This window comes from Gallus gallus, chromosome 2, assembly GCF_016699485.2.
Source record: "Gallus gallus isolate bGalGal1 chromosome 2, bGalGal1.mat.broiler.GRCg7b, whole genome shotgun sequence".
NCBI lineage: Eukaryota > Metazoa > Chordata > Aves > Galliformes > Phasianidae > Gallus > Gallus gallus.
In genome coordinates, this window is record NC_052533.1 from 54,732,734 (window position 1) to 54,749,145 (window position 16,412).

A 16,412-nucleotide genomic window follows, 5' to 3' on the forward strand; every position below is an offset into this window, starting at 1 on the left:
CAGATGGTTGGACTGGGTGATCTTAGAAATTTTTTCCAACGTTGGTGATTCTATGATTCTGTGATTCTCTACTGTATGCTTATGGAAGTATTAAAAGATGGCCTAGGTAAAACTTCCCTCCCTCAGTGCAACACTACTGTAAATAACATTCACCATTACATTATACTTCTCTCTTAATTACTGCCATAAACACTGATGTTTAGAGCCTCTTTTTATCATTTGGACGTGGCTTCAATTTAAGTAACTGAATGTCAGTCATCCTTGCCATTAGCATGTGAGACTATATACCATTACAAAATTAAATCCACCTTTACCTAAACTAGAATTTGTTGTTTTACACTTGCTCATTTTAAGGTACAAGACCCTCTCACAAGTGCATTGGCTGTGCAAGTGGCAAGGTTTGGTAGTAAGCCCCTATGAGGTGAGGTGAAGCTGGTGATACCTCTGGTAAAATGCATTTGAGAGCAGAAAGGGTTGCACAGAGAAAAGGAAGGAGCAAAAGGCGTGCTACACAGCAGGGAGGAAGATAAAGAGCAGGCAGCCAGATAAAGAGAAGGTGCTCCATGTTTTTAATAATATACGCCACACTGAAGCTCATGAACGTCCCCACACCAAAGCAGGTGAACATTTCCTGAAGTGGCTCAATTAGCTTTGCTCTTTTTCTGCTCTTAAAGTAAGGCCTTCAGTTTTCAGACACTCTCTCTCATGTATTTATTAGCTTTAATTCCAATTATATTGTATTAAACTGTGTTATCTCGCATTCTGCTATCATAGTTAGTAAATCAGTTTTCTCCCTTATCACATTGGTGTTTTTTCCTTATCTGGACCCCTCTCCCAACCTTTTCCCTTCTTCCTTTCCTCTTCTTCTGGAGTGTGGGTCCATGGGTCCCTTCACCATGGAACCAGGCCAAACCATGACATTTTTTGGTGCTGAAGGGACTGTAGCCTGTGGAGAGGCCATGATTCAGCACATGAGAAGTGGAAGAAGGAAGAAGCCACAGAGTAATTGTTAGGTAGTGACCATATTATCCCCAACCCCTCTTGTAACACCTTGTCTGGGGTCTCACTACCCAGATCTATTTTAATTGGCAGTAAATTACATGAATTTTTCCAAAGTAAATTGTATTTGCCTGCAGTAGTAACTAGTAAGCAATCTACCTGCATTAATCTTGATACATGAGCTTTGTCATCTTATTTTCCCCTCCTACCCCACTGAAGATGGTGATTAAGTCAGCAGCTGGGTTGTTTTATTGTTTATCACAATGCATAATGAGCTTTCATTGCATTATATTATGTAGGCTGATGTGCCATAATGCACTTTTTTTTTTACGTGAGCAATACTCTGTTGTCATTTTAGCCATCTTCTATTTTTAATACAGTATAGGACAAAATAAGGCAAAAGTCTTCAGTATGGAAGACCTTCAATATTCACCTAGCTCAGATGTTTGTAGCAATGCTGTCAGTGGCTGAGCATGACAGCTTGAAGCTTGATCACGTGCACCTGTGCTATAGGGCTCTGCACATATACCTTAGTGTACAAGGCTGGTAGAATAGGTTCCTACAGAAACCTTAAAGACTTGAGCCAAGTGTTCTCTCAGCTCCACCTTGTCCAAGTCTATAAAACTTCTCTGGCAAAAGCAAATTATTTCCATTTGGAAACACTGTGTCCCTGTGACACACTGTACTTACCAAAGCATGGTTCATTTGGGCATCCTTTCAAGTGAACCCCCTTCTGAGAGCATTCAATCAGAAAATGCCTTACAAGTTCATTTGACAAATCTCCAACTGTGTTGAAAAAGAACAAAGAAATACATGAAGAGATGCAAGGAACAAGCAGTAGTCTCACATATTAGCAAGTCTTTACAAAGCTGTTTTCCATATTAACACCATATGTTTTATACACAACATGCAAATACATTAGAGATGCTCTGCGAGAATGTTATAAGACATAGTAAAAAGGTAATTCTGCAAAAAACAAAACAAACAAACAAACAAAAAAAGAAAACCCACCAACAACAAAAACAAAACCAGGCAAATAGCTCACTTTAGATATACAGAGAATAAAGTCTTATAATCAGAAGTTACTGACATCCAGATATGCACTGGTGCCTAAGCATGGTCCCAAGAACAGACAGGTAAAGGTGTTCTGAAAATTAATGGCTAGAAATTCTGACATACTTGCCAATTAGAAGAACTTGTATCCAGTGTGACAAGGAACTAAAAGTATGACACAGAGTACTAGTGATGGAACTGGAAATTGCTCACAGATCAAAACAATAGAAGATTTAGCTGCACAAACATAAGGGGAATCTTCTTGTCTCTCAGAATTTTTAAGTCTTCAAATGCTTTCAGTTTTACCCTAAGCCTTTACTCCTTAAGCAATTATATGAATTGCAGGCAATTACATGAAACACTCAGGTTTCTGTAGCTCATAGATTTTTAAATGCAGTTTTTATCTCCCAGGGCTTCAAGAGAAATTTAAAATTGTAAGTGGGATGTAATCAAGAGATTCAAAGAATAAAAATTCCTTGAGATTCAGCATTCTTTTAAATATATACATTCATATGCACACATGTAATTAAGACAATTTCGATACTTCTTGAGCAACTGGTTCACAGTTTCACACCTGTCTACAGATTGGAGCTCTCTCCAAGCAATGAAAGGATTAGCTCATAACAATAAAGCAAATGTGTTAAACCATTCAAACCTCAAGAGAAGAGCCATGAACACAAATGTTCCTTTTGATTCTCAATGAATCTGCCACAGCCCAGGGAATACATGACATCAAGAGCTAACTTTCAGGCTAAAATAGATGAATGCAATAATCTGGAGAGCAGAAAGTTCTATTCAAGGGAATACAGCAAAAAAAAATCACCATTTCAAACAGCGTATTGTTGTCATAATGCTGATAGAATATTAGAAATAAATTAATACAGAAGCATGTAGGAAGGGGAAGTCTAGTACAAGTAACTTCAGAGGAGACTGAACAAATCTGTGCCCTGGATAAAACAGTGGGAACCAAAGCTAAATATCACAGAGAGAAGTGGAAGAATGTGAGAGTCTTGGCTACAACTTCTTTTGCTACCACTTCCGTGGTACAATGGAATAAACTGGCTCTTAAAGGCTAGTAGAGTTTGAACTTCCTGGATTTTATTAATGTGATGAGAAGAGATAAACCAGAGCACCTATAACCACTCAATTTGCCTCAGTGTTGCTGTCACCAGCACACCCCAATTGTCTACCTCAAGTTAGACATTGAAGAGGTTCTGCTGATACTTCCTGACAACACAGAGGATTACATGACAAATTTTTAGAAGAAATTGTCTCAATGTACCAGATTAAACATACAGAATTCAAAAGCATTATTGTACTGCAGGTAGATTGGTTTCCTTGTGCCCAGGTAAGCATGAAACTTTGTAAAAAGAAAAATGAGAACAAGAAAGCACTAAAATTCACTGCATTCTTGTGATCTTTGTTGCTCTTCTCATCAAGCATTAGCAATGAAAATCAGCAGTAGCAATGAAAATCACCCCACACCCCATGCAATAGCACAAATGGAGTCAAGAACACTACAGACAGTGCCCCCCAAATTTCCACAGATTGATTTATGCTTTCCATATGTTTTTTTTATTTTACCTTTCACAACTATCAAGCATAACTTACATATAGAGGCAGTGGTGATGGGACACTGAACTTATTTCATCACACCTTTTAAACAACTATCATCTTTCCTTAGGGAACCTCCTCAGATTTATATTTAATGTATAACTGTCTCAAAACAAAATACCGGGGTTGAAACTATAAAATCTTCCAGTCAAATGAAAACTTTACATGGCGGCAATATGGATCAAACACAGACTTCTAATTGCTAAGGAGGGCACATTACTGAGATGGCATTGTTTTGCTATCTGGTTGATAAGGTAAGACACATGGACTACCACAACGTACAAACATTTACAAACCATGCTGAAACTGTGAAGTACAACAAATATCCAGTTCTGTTCAATTAAATACTGCTGCAAGGAACCAAAAGGAGCCTGTAATTCCAGATGCACTTACTGGAAGTGCAAGATTCCTCCTGATTAACACACGGTAGAACAGACTTCCTACTACATACAGTTTGTTTAAGGACAGAAAGAAGGCAAACAGTACCTTTCTTGTTCATCTGCAGCACAGAAGGAGGTGGTACAGCAACTTTTATTGCTAGTCCATAGGCTCCCCGGAAAGAATGACTGTCTCGAACAACAAATGACCCAGGCTCCTTGTCCTTGAGAACAGCAATGGCTGTAAGGAATTTCAGAAATGAAAGAGAAAAAACATTTCCAGGACAATACATACAGAAAAAAATTACAGTTGTAAATCTATAATTAAGAAGAGTAAAGAAGATATTTTAATGTTCTGTAAAAGAGACTACAATCAAACATATTTGGAGGATCTGAAAGTATCTTGTATGAATCTCATAGATACTTATTTCAAAAGAAACCTGAAGTACAGGTCCCCAGTGACTTTTTAACTGTAAAGGATGTTCAAATCCTACCAGGTCTTATGCAGCCAGTATTTCCAGCAGAAAATGCTAGTTAGTGGTAAACTCCTGATACACAGAGCAAACAACAGATCTCTACTGCCCACTAGGCTGCAACTGATAATCTGTTGATTTTCACATAATAGTGTAAATCTGTATCTCAGGTCAAGTGCCTGCATGCAAGTAGTTGGAAACACCTGCATCTGTGAACGACAACAGTAGCTGGAATCTCTGAATAAAGCCAGAGGTCGTCACATGCTTTTTCAATTGTTGCATGCTTTGTCATTTATCAAGAATACTGTGCAAAAAACAGTCAACTACTGCTGCAGACCTAGGTTATTTATTTATTGCTGCAATGACCTAGGTTAGTATCTGATATTCTTGTCCATAGCTGACACTGATATATACAAACTTCCTGGCAATGCAGAGACAGCTTCAAGCTGACAGGGCTGATGTAAGCTTCAACCAAAGTTTAGGTTTAAGTTCATGAAAGAGTATCCTGGAAAGAAAATCCAAACAAGCAAAAAAACACTTCCAATGCTTATAATTGGAAAATGTGGCAAAAGATGAAAGATTAAATATGATTTTGTCTCCTCCTTTTTTTTTTTTTTTTCCTATTTCAGTGACAACATCAAAGTAAATGCAGCAGAATGATGGCACATTGACTAACATCATACCCAACTTGCATGTGCACAAACAACTCAGGCAAAGGAAATGCGGCCCCCCTTCTCAAGTCTTCCTGCTATACATTGTTTCTTTTTATACAGAAAGGGCAAGTTGATCCCTATTTACACATTATCAGCTTGTTAAAACCACAGAGTGCACTGTTCTGTAATTCCCAGGATGAACAGACAGCACAGCTCTTCGTTTACTATGCAGCTTTAAGTCAGAGGCCATCACTTCTCATTCATCGTCAAGTTTCTGTCCCTTAAAAGTTCTCTCCCTTTTTCTTGTTTTAAAGCAAGAGAAGTGATGTAACTGGGTATTTGCTCTTTGACTGTCCAAGCACTAAATACTTTGCATTTACATTCTGTGATCTCTGCTGGAAAAAAGATATGAAGTTCTCCTCAGGAGGAAAGACTTGTAGGGAAACTGTTCTTGTTTGGCATGAATCTGCTACAGACTCTGAAATCAAACAGCAAAATTCTTAACCTCAGAAGTCTGACAAAATGGCAACTGATATGGAAGCGCATATGAAGCAAAAATGTGCTGCTGAATTCCTCTATGTGGAAAAAATGGCACCCACTGATATTCATCAATGCTTGCTGAACATTTATGGAGAACAGTGGATGTGAGTACAGTGAGACGGGGTGGTGTGCTTCAGCAGTGGAGACAGAAACTGTGTGTCACCTACACCAGTGCAGATTCTGAGGAGCATAGCATGCAGGCTCTTGTTCACTCCTGGTGAAAATACGTAGCTAATGGTAGTGACCATGATGAAAAATAGTGTTTTGTAGCTGAGAATGTGCTCTATTATATAGTACTTTTGTGCTCTTTGTATCAGTTGTAGTTTCCATGGAAATCAATAGGCATTAATTTCAGTGCAACCTACATATATGCAGCCCACAACAATTCCTCTTCACTCACTGTGGCCCTGGCAAGAGAAAAGGTGCTCCCTTCCTCAGTGAAAGTCTCTTAAAAGACTTTTTAAAAAATTATTTTAATTGGTATGGTAAAGAGAAGCATACTAAAATGTTGGGAAGTCTTTTTTATTATTATTATTTTTTTATTTGATCAAACAGTGAGGTTTAAACTTTCTTTATGATCTCTTCTATTTGAATTCACATCCAGTCAGGGAACATTTTCTACATATTTACTAGAGCAGAAAATGAGAAGGAGAGTGAAGTGAAATGACAAGCAAACATCATCCAGCGATTAATAAACAATCTATTTTCTATGATCTTTATTCTCCCAGGTTCAAATTTACTACCACAATATATGGGCCACTCCCACAGTTTGACAGACTACGAACTAGACAGACACAGCAGTACATCTGCCGGTACTGAAGGCTATTTGGTTTCACTTCAAGTTTTATGATGTGAACTTCCTTGCCAATGCAGACCTTATTTGTGATTTTCCTTTTCAACACATTTTAAAAATCCCAGCTGCCACGTGGTGCCAATGTTTAAAATGCTGCCGATGTTGGCACTGTTATAACTCACTAAATACTATTCAATATAGTTGAATGCTATAGTATAGACACAAAAACTGTCAGACCGCCTGCATTTACAAAGCGCCCAACATTCTTCATTTACACAAACTTTGTCCCTGCAACAAAAAATTTGCAGGTATATACTGCCACATATGCAACAAAAGTTTTCTCCATCTCATAATGCATCTACATATAAATGTATCTCTGTTGTACATCATAAAGATGTTATTTTACAGAACGGTTACTTCATGACTGTCCCAGCTATAGAACAACTGGTAGATGAGGATGCTTTTATGGTGAGTTCTAGATAATAAGTTACCCTCTGCTACTTGGCATCTCTCAGCCTAAAACACTGGGAAATACGCATGAAATTATTTGAATTAATTTGAAAATATTGAAAATATTTAAAATATTGAAACATTTGTACTCAAATAATTTCTGTGGGCAGCAGTTGTTTGGTACTGAATCATGCATATGTGCTATTCCAAAACCTGGAGACCAAAATAGCTCTGTCAGACACACTGATGAAAACTTATCATAACACAGGATTGCATTAAAAGAGCACGTTCAGCTTCCATTTTCCTTTAGCATACCTTAAAATGACTTCCACTGTTGTGAGGAGACAACAGAAACGAGTTTTTAATTAAAGTACTTTTGCAGCAGCTACCAGAGGAAGTTCTAAGTTACTTTGTGGTTAGTTAAGTTAGGATAGTAATTTGTATGATTAACTCAACATTTTCTCAGGAATGCTTTAATGTCCTTCACTCTCAAATTCAGCTTTCAATGATCAGCCATCAACTGAGGTTGTCTTCTGCCCTTATAGATTTTGTAATTTTTCTTATAATTACTCTATACACCTGGTAGTCTTAAATAAAAAGTTAATATACACACACCAACTGGCCTACTAGTAAACATATTTCCCAGAATATACCTCAGCTGATATACCTTGTTCTCTTGAAATATCTGGTTTATACCAAAACTTGGATGTGTCCTGGACAAATTTTACAGTCACTTGTTTCTCTGCTGTGTTTTCTGTGAAATAAAAGGGGAAAAAGAAGTCAACAAATTTTCTAAATATGGAAGCATTTTTGCTTTTCTTTCCAACTTCCAATCACATTAATTGTTCTAAAATCTAATGATTAGACAACAGAGAAAAAAATCTGAATTGTTTTAGAACCAAAATGTATAATAACCTACATTAACATTCTGAAAGCTCTCATAAAGTTGAATTTTGGAAAACCTGTAAGATATGGAAAACTCTTATCTTTATAAAGTTATACCAAAGTTATATTCTCAGTAAGACCTAATGAATACATACAATTTTTAACTATTCTTGGCACAAGTCTAGCGAAGATGCAGAAATAAACCATCCATTATTAAGAGAGGTTGGAGTAGATACTGCTTTTTTGTGATTTCATAACTCCAAAGGTGGGCTGACAGATAAGGATGGAAGTAACAATTCTGCACCACAGTCTTCAGAACATTACATATAAAATAGTGAACTAGTGCCTATTACTGTAAATTAAGCCCTCCACTTTCCTTCCGCTGCTTTTCATCTCCTTTTCATTTTAAATCCCTCCTCACTGAGAGATAAACTCATACAATTCTGATATGCGATGCATTTCTCTGATGCAGAACCTACCTGGCAACAGGGAAGTCTTTCCAGTGTTCGAGAAATCTGGAAGAACACTTGGGAAGGGGATGCTGATTGTGCTTCCACTGTGGGGGCTTGAGAAACCACTTGAAGAAGGTGAGATGGAGACAAAGGAACGGTCCCCTTCAGAGGACCTCTTTTTCTCTGGAAGAGGTGGTTGAGAATGTAGGTTCCCTCCAAGGCACGGATGGACTGCATTGTTCTGACTAATATGTCCAGAGGTCATTGCAAGAAAGTTTTGGGCCAAAAAGCCATCGTCTTCTGCACTTTCTACAGATGAGCTCATGGTTTTAGGAGATTTGCTAGTGTTGGCTATGAAAGTATCTTGTTTCTCCTCCTGGGGGGAACTAATGCCCACATTGGCCCCATTGTAGCTTCGATATGCCTGAGCACTGCTACTGACAGCAAGTTCTTGCTGTTGCTCTGCTGGTGATTTCTCCAGGTTGCTCAGGGTGACAACATGCAGCCCTGGGGTTTGGAAATGAGACAAGAGAGAACCATCTTGCACAGGGTTTGAAAATTCAGAAGGCACATGGTAACTTCCTGTTGGCCTGTTGCTTCCTGTTGAAAGTTGGAACAATTTGGAAGATTTAGGGCTGTTTTGAATCCAAGAATGTTCTGTCACAAGAGAGCTGTCAAAAAGAAGAAAAAAGAGACAAAAATTGAGCACAAAAATAAAACAGGCAAATCATTTTCTAAAAATGATGCTATATCTGTATTATAATGCCACTATACAGTCTATCCTCTGGTCCTTACTGAAAGCACTCACTCACTCAGACAATAACTGACATGTTTGATAACATGCAGGACCTGACGATAAAGTTGGAACCAGGGACTCCAGCCCCATCCTGAATACTCACTTCTTCAGTGTAGTTCATTACTTTCTGTTTCATCTCACCCTCAATCCAGCCATGGCGATGACAGAGTTTCTGAGTTTGCACTGTAAGTCAGGCCATCAAATTAATCATTGTCAAAAACACTCCTCTTTCCTCCTATTTGAGAGCATTACTTTTAATATGAATTAATTCAATTAGGCTGTTCAAAACATTGCTTCACAGAGGTCCTGAAGATCTATGGTGATCTACAGTGCTGGCTGAAAAAAGAGCAGTAAGAGGCAAGAATTTCTTAAGCCAAACCTGTCATCAAAGACAGATTTATGGAATAAGATTAACACTGCTACAACACTTCTTACATGCAGTGTTTCTTACGTTACCTTAATAAAAAGGAGAGAGGAGCTGAGACGAGAAAAAAGGGGGGTAGGAAAGCTAGGTGGAGAAGGGGAGTGGAGAAGGGGGAGAAGAGAATGGGGGTGGGACCATCTGTAGTTATCTGCAAAATAAATGAAAAAAATGACAGGAAAGATGTTTAGAAAGAAGGGAACAAAACTTTCAAGATAAAGCTTATGGAAGGAATGCAAGCTTGATAATGACCACATTGCCTTATAAGCTCTTAACTCATATCCATTTAAATGAAATGTCACTTGGCCTTCTCAGAAAGTGCTAACATATTTGGTTCAGTCACAATTACAAAAAGAAATTTATTTCTCAGTTCAAGAAAATGAAATCTATTTGATATGAAGACAGATAGAAATCAACACACACTAAGCCTTTAATGAGAGTTTGTCACACCAACATTCCAGATGCCTACTGAGAAGAAGGAGCCAATTATTCTGAATATGAATAGTTAGCCATAAGGGAATGCTGCTGTAGAATGACAAAGAAGGAAACTATTACAGATAGACAAGGACCATTTTGTAAATTTATATTATTAAAGCTCTGGTTCAGAGACCTATATGTTTACCTCTGTACAAACATAAGATAATAAAAATTCTCACTCTAATGAAGGGAGCCAGTTATTCACCACCAAATACAAATCCTGACATTTTACTGACTATAAATATGGGTACTGCAGTGAGCAGATTGCTGTCTCTCACATATAATTCATTCCAATTTAAAGGTTCATGGAATGCTTTTCAGTAAAGCATTAGAGAAGTTGGTTAAAAACACAGCAAATAAGTATGAGCTTCTGCTAGAACATAATAAAGTCATTGAGCTATAAATCCCTATTTGTTTTTGTATTCCTAATTTATCCTCAAAACTGTGTGTTCCATCTCAGACATACAAGCAACATCTTTGAAAGTGGTGATTTCCAGATGGTGGGCAACATCATTACAGGTTGCAATCAAAGTTCGTGGCCAAATGGTCTGCAACGAAGATGTAAGTGTAACACACTGGCTGGAAACTACAGTAATGAGAACTAAACATTCAGATCAGAGAATCATTTCCTACCTTTCTCCCACTGGCACAGAACTGTTACTTGAAGCTGTACATGGGGACACTAAACAGCGCTGAAAGGAAGGGTCCACCTGCGTGTTGGGTCTCAGCAAAGCAGGGTTAGTGTCTATGGTATTGTCAGACACTACTGTAGGATGGTTAAGGGCTTCTGTGTAACTCTGAGATTCTGCAGCAAATGAAACAAAGTAAAAGATAAATTAAAAAACAACCCACATTTTTTGTGGACTTTACAGTGCCTGAAAGAAGGGTTTATAGAACAATTTTTCTTTTAATAGGACCATTTTTTCACTTGATTAAGCAGTAACATTTTATTTCACAACATTGCATTGATGGCTAAAAACATCCAGCAGAAAAACAAATAGCAGAGACAAGCTGTTCTGCATTCCACAGTCCACAGTGTTAAGACAGATATTTCCAGTCAACTTTTCTATGTAACTATACACACAGTCAATGTTCACTAACACACCAAAGTGATAGAAAACCGGAGTGTTAATTCAGCTCACCCATTCAGCCTGCTGCTGAATGGGGCAGGGCACCTGTTAAGAAGCATTGGTTAGATAAGTCGACAGTGAGGTGGACTGAAAACTGGTGGAATGGCTGAGCCCGAAAGCTTGTGATCAGTTGCACCAGGCTAAGACTAAGCCCATTTAATAGTGTACTCCAGTGGTTGTTGATAGTAGGACCAATATTGTTAAACACATTAACAATGTGGACATTAAAGATAATTTCTTTCCCAGCCTCTCGCTGTGGGCAGGATTGCCAACCGCTAGGTCAGGTTCTCCAGAACTTCATTCAGTCTGGCCTTGAACACTACCTGGGATGGGGCATCCACAGCTAATCTGGGCAAATGGTGCCTCACCACTCTCATAGCAAAGAAACTCTTCTTAATGCTTGATCTAAAACTACCCTCTCTTAGCTTGAAACCTTTAACCTTTGTCCCCTTGATTCCCTTTAGGTACTGGCAGTCCACTATAAGGTCTTCTCATCGCCTTCTGCAAGCTAAATAACCCCAACTTTTTCAGCCTGTCTTTGTATGAAAGGTGTTCCAGTTCACTGGTCCTCCTTTGGACCCAGTCTAACAAGTCCATGTCTTTCTTACACTAGGGGCCACAGAGCTGAATGCAGTACTCCAGGCAGGCTCTCATCAAGAGTGGAGCAGAGGAGAAGAATCATCTCTCTTGACATGCTAGGTACACTTCTTTGGATACATCCCAATGTACTCTCGGCTTTCTGGGATGCACACACATATTACCAGATCATATTCAGCTTTTCACCCATCAACATCCCCAAGTACTTCTCCACAAGGCTTACCACGTAGCTTGTGTTCATGCTTGGGATTGCCCTCACCCAGATGCAAGACCCTGCAATTGGCCTTGTTGAATTATGTGAGGTTCACATGGACCTGCCTCTAAGTCTGTCAAGATTCCTCTGGATGGTACCCCTTCCCCCCAGCATGTTGAACACAGAAATCAGCTTGGTTTTGCCAGCAAACTTGGCTGAGGGTGCACCACATTCCCACTCCCTGAGTCACTGACAAAGATGTTAGATAGTGCCAATCCTAATACTAACCCCTGAAGAACACCACTCATCACTGGTTTCCACCTGGATACTGAGCCTGTGAACACAAATCTTTGAGTGAGACATCCAGTCAGCTCCTTATCTACTGAGTGGTCCATCTATCAAATCCATGAGTCTCCATTTTAGACTCAAGGATGTTGTACAGAACAGTGTTAAATGCCTTGCACAAGTTCAGGCAGGTGATGTCAGCTGTGCTTTCCTTATCCACCAATGCTGTAACACCATCCCATAAGGTACCTCTCGGGCACAATTTGCCCTTGGTGAAGCCACGCTTGCTGCAACCCATCACCTTTGTTTTCCACGTGCCTTAGCATCGTCACCAGGAGAATGTGCTCAATGATCTTGCTGGACACAGAGGTGAGACTAATTGGCCTCTTGTTCCTCCTTTTTTCCTTCCTCTTTAGCTTTTCAAAAATGGGGATTATGTTTCCCCTTTTACCAGTCATTGGGAACTTCACCAGACTGCCACAACTTTCTCACAACTTTTGCTCAGGACTACTTCCTCAGTTCCTTGTTACTGAAGAACTTTATAAAAGAACAGCGTCTTTTCTTTACAGATCCTTTGTTATAACCAGACACAGCCTAATGAGTTTGACATTTAATTATTCTCGCATACTGTAAAGCAATTCAAAGCCAGTTCACACATGCTCAGGTTCAATGGCATTATTTTCTACCACAGAGAATATGGTACTGTGTAAGCTTACACATCTTACACATTTTAAAAGACTGAGACAGAAACAACAACAACAACAAAACAAAAACAAACAAACAAAGAAAAAAAACCCAAGAAGAAAGATACAGAACAGCTCCAACCCTACTAAGAGTTAAGGTCATTTTACTGCACCTTTTCAATAAAGAAATCTTACTAATTGTGTAAAAAGAAGAAAGTTTATTTCCATTTCTGTGAACCCCACTGAAACAAGTCTAAGGAAATCTTTTCAATACATTTCATGGCACAGTCTGGCTCTGTTCTTATTTGCATACATAGGATGCAAGGTATTTGAAAGAAATGCCTGAGATAAGAAAAACTGCCAATCAGTCATCTGAATGAAAACAATTTGAATTCCTCACATAGTACACATACTGTACAGAGCAACCACTTAAATGGATGAGGAAAGCATTAAAAAACTACCAAAATATATTTTAACTACACTCATTATTTTAACTAGATCCACGCCAGCCATTAAAGTGAATTTCAAAGGAAATCTATCAGAAATGGGCACATTAGGGAAGAACTAAGAAAATCTGTATCTGTAACAGTTCAGATATTTTGTATATACTGTATATATACATTGGACATATTGCGTATATATTGTATGTATATTTCATACTGGGGGAAACACAGTCTTAGGTCATATTCCTACCGAAATTAGTGGTGCTTCCAAGTATTATAAAGATTGATATTAAGCCATGAACAATTATTTCCATATAAGATAAACTATTACTGCTTTATTATAACTATTATCTGAGAAAAAACCATGTTTAGGTGAATGTGGGTTGGTCAAATTGATGTGTATCCGATGACAACCTGAGCTTCCCTAGGAATACAACCTTCTGTAGGCTAAATGCAGCTGGACCTACTGAGAGCTGCATCTGTAAGAAAACACATCTTAAGTATAACAGACATCTCATTTCTGCATATGAATGTGTAGACAGATGCCTCCCAGTTGTAATATAGGTCGGGATGACTCTGCTACAAAATAGGAGAGGCTAATGCTTCTCCTGCAGGCATGGGAACTACAACCATACGCTTACTTCCATTTGCTTATTTTTGTCCATGCCTCTATGCCTATTGCTTGGTATCAGACTATGTTGGGGAGTCAGTGGAATTCAGTAACAAAAAATCTGGAGGTAGAGAGGGGAGAGGAGCTTCTTATGAAAAAATTTCTAAATCTTCTCCCATTGTTATGCAATCTTAGGTATGTGAACAAGACTTAACCTAAAGTATTTATACATACCAAAGCACTCCCACCACTAACAGCACTTGCTTGAAAAATAAACTGTGACTCGAATCATCCTTGTCTCAGGCCATTGATTCTTGCTATTATATTTACAGCATGGAGGCTGCAAAATGGAAGGACCACTGTGATGCTGACTAACACAGCATTTTTTTTCAAAGCCTTTTTTTTTTTTTTAAACGCACGCACAAGAGTGAAAAGCCACAAGCAGCCTGGTATGTAATCTGCAAAACAAACACAAACTCTGTACAACTATTTCCCAGCTAGAAGTAAGGGTATGTGAAAGGCACTTCCCATGAAAGCAGTTTTGTTTATATTTCAATTAAAAACAAGCTTGTGAATATTTCAGCTATGCCCTCTTTGTTGTCTGATAGAGTCCACAGTCACCAGTCAGCTGTTAACCCTTTTCTGTACAATCTTATTGTTTCTTTCCTGCATATATGGTATGAACTCCTCCCACATGTTTGCTGCAAATTACTGGCGCTTCTTGCTGCAGGTCTTCTTAGATTACACCAGACATGTCCAACCTGCAGCCCAGCACAGCTCGAAGAGAGGCCAGGCCCTCACCTCACCACCATCATGGGAACGGCCCAGCAGCCTGACGTGGCCCCAGCACACAACCCTCACTCTGCTATGACAAAACAGCGGTGTGCTATTAACTCTATCTGGACTGAAAACAAGGCACAGGATGCAGTGCAGTACAAATAATTTTGATACACTGGCAGCCTTACTTTCTGCTCTGATACAGGAATTTGAAGACAGGTTTCAAGATTGCAAAAAAGTTTTCTACCTTCTCTGTATATTTGAGACTCCATTTTCTGTCATCATAATTACTTACAAATTTTCAAACTGAATGTATTGAGTTGCAAGCAGATATTCAACCTAAAAATCTGCTCATGTCTCTCTACTGGACTTTAATAGGCTCTATCTCAGCAGAGAGAAATATCCTTCATTTCACAATTGCATCTTATTCATGTCATCATTTTTTATTTTTTTGGCAGTATGTGCATTTGTGAAGAACTGTTTTCAAGGATGATGCACAGGAAATGTAAAATTTCATTAAAAATCTCTGACAAACACCCTGAGAGCTCAATAAGAATTGCAGCTACTTCCACTGCAGCACGTATTAGTGTCTCAAAGTCAAATATCCCACAATTTTTATGTCTTTATTGCTCTTTTCTCTGTATTTTAATAAAAAACATTAACAATTAAAATGTTTTGTTACTTATGTACATTTACTATATTGCATATTTTACGCAGGCTGCTCCAAAAATAATGCCTTCTATTTCATAATGTGGGCCCATGACATCAGAGGAAGATGCTGGTGGTATGACAATAGAGGCTGAACCTCCCCACTAATTACATTTTGTTGCTGTGTGACAGAGGGCAGCAGAGAGGCAGTCTGACAAAGTGGTTTCTGATATGGAAGTGCACAGGAAGCAAAGCTGTGTCACTGAATTCCTCCACATGGAAAAAGATGGCACCCATTGACATTCATTGACACTTGTGAATGTTTATGGAGACCAAACAGTGGATGTGAACACACTGAGGCAGTGGGTGGTGCATTTCAGCAGTGATCACAATTACAGTGGGTCACCCTTGGCTGGTACAGTTTGTTTGTTTGTTTGCTTTTATGAGCATGCAGGCTCCTGTTCATTGCTGATGTTGAAAAATAGTGTTTTATAGCTGAGAAGTTGCTCTATCAAATAGCGCTATTGTGCTCATAGTATCTGCTCTAGTTTCCATGGAAATAAATAGGAGGTGTTTCTTTCAGAGTCTTATATATATGCAGCCCAAGGCGATTTCTCTCTACCCTGTGGAGCCCAGGTAAGCCAAAAAATTGAGCACCCATAGTCTACACCATTAGTTCTCTTAGAAGACCGATAACATAACAGTACAGCTCCTGGCCTGAAGAAGGGATATAACAAAACCAAGCTCTTGTTCACATCTCTTCAAGCACTCAGGTCAAACCGGAGTTTATTAAATATACCTGCACAGAGTGGCTTAACCCAAGAAACCATTCCATATAAAAGATATGTAAAAGCATTCAATTTACTGTTTCTTGTAAGCAGCTGAGCTGCACAACCACCCCAAGGCTTTTGAGACAGTGGTCCAACAGCAGCAGCAAAGTAAAATGAGCTGTCATTCCCATACACTTTGCATTTTAGCAGGCCCTCATTTAATCCAAAATTTGTATTCCTTTTTGAGAGAAAGTGATAGCTAACCTGTTTGCATGCTTTTGAAATTTTCAGAC

General features: G+C 38.7%; 1 protein-coding gene across 18 annotated transcripts in view; it reads right to left on the reverse strand.

Moving 5' to 3' along the window:
* The window catches only part of TNS3 (tensin 3), a 224,864-nt gene that overhangs the window by 12,322 nt on the left and 196,130 nt on the right, over positions 1 to 16,412 (reverse strand). For all 18 annotated transcript variants that reach the window (XM_040683154.2, XM_015275852.4, XM_015275851.4 and 15 more), the window contains 5 exons: positions 10,617 to 10,788; positions 8,317 to 8,960; positions 7,620 to 7,706; positions 4,153 to 4,284; positions 1,690 to 1,785 (listed from right to left, as the gene is read on the reverse strand). In XM_040683154.2, the coding sequence (XP_040539088.1) occupies positions 1,690 to 1,785; positions 4,153 to 4,284; positions 7,620 to 7,706; positions 8,317 to 8,960; positions 10,617 to 10,788 (1,131 nt within the window). The remainder of the gene's footprint in view (positions 1 to 1,689; positions 1,786 to 4,152; positions 4,285 to 7,619; positions 7,707 to 8,316; positions 8,961 to 10,616; positions 10,789 to 16,412) is intronic.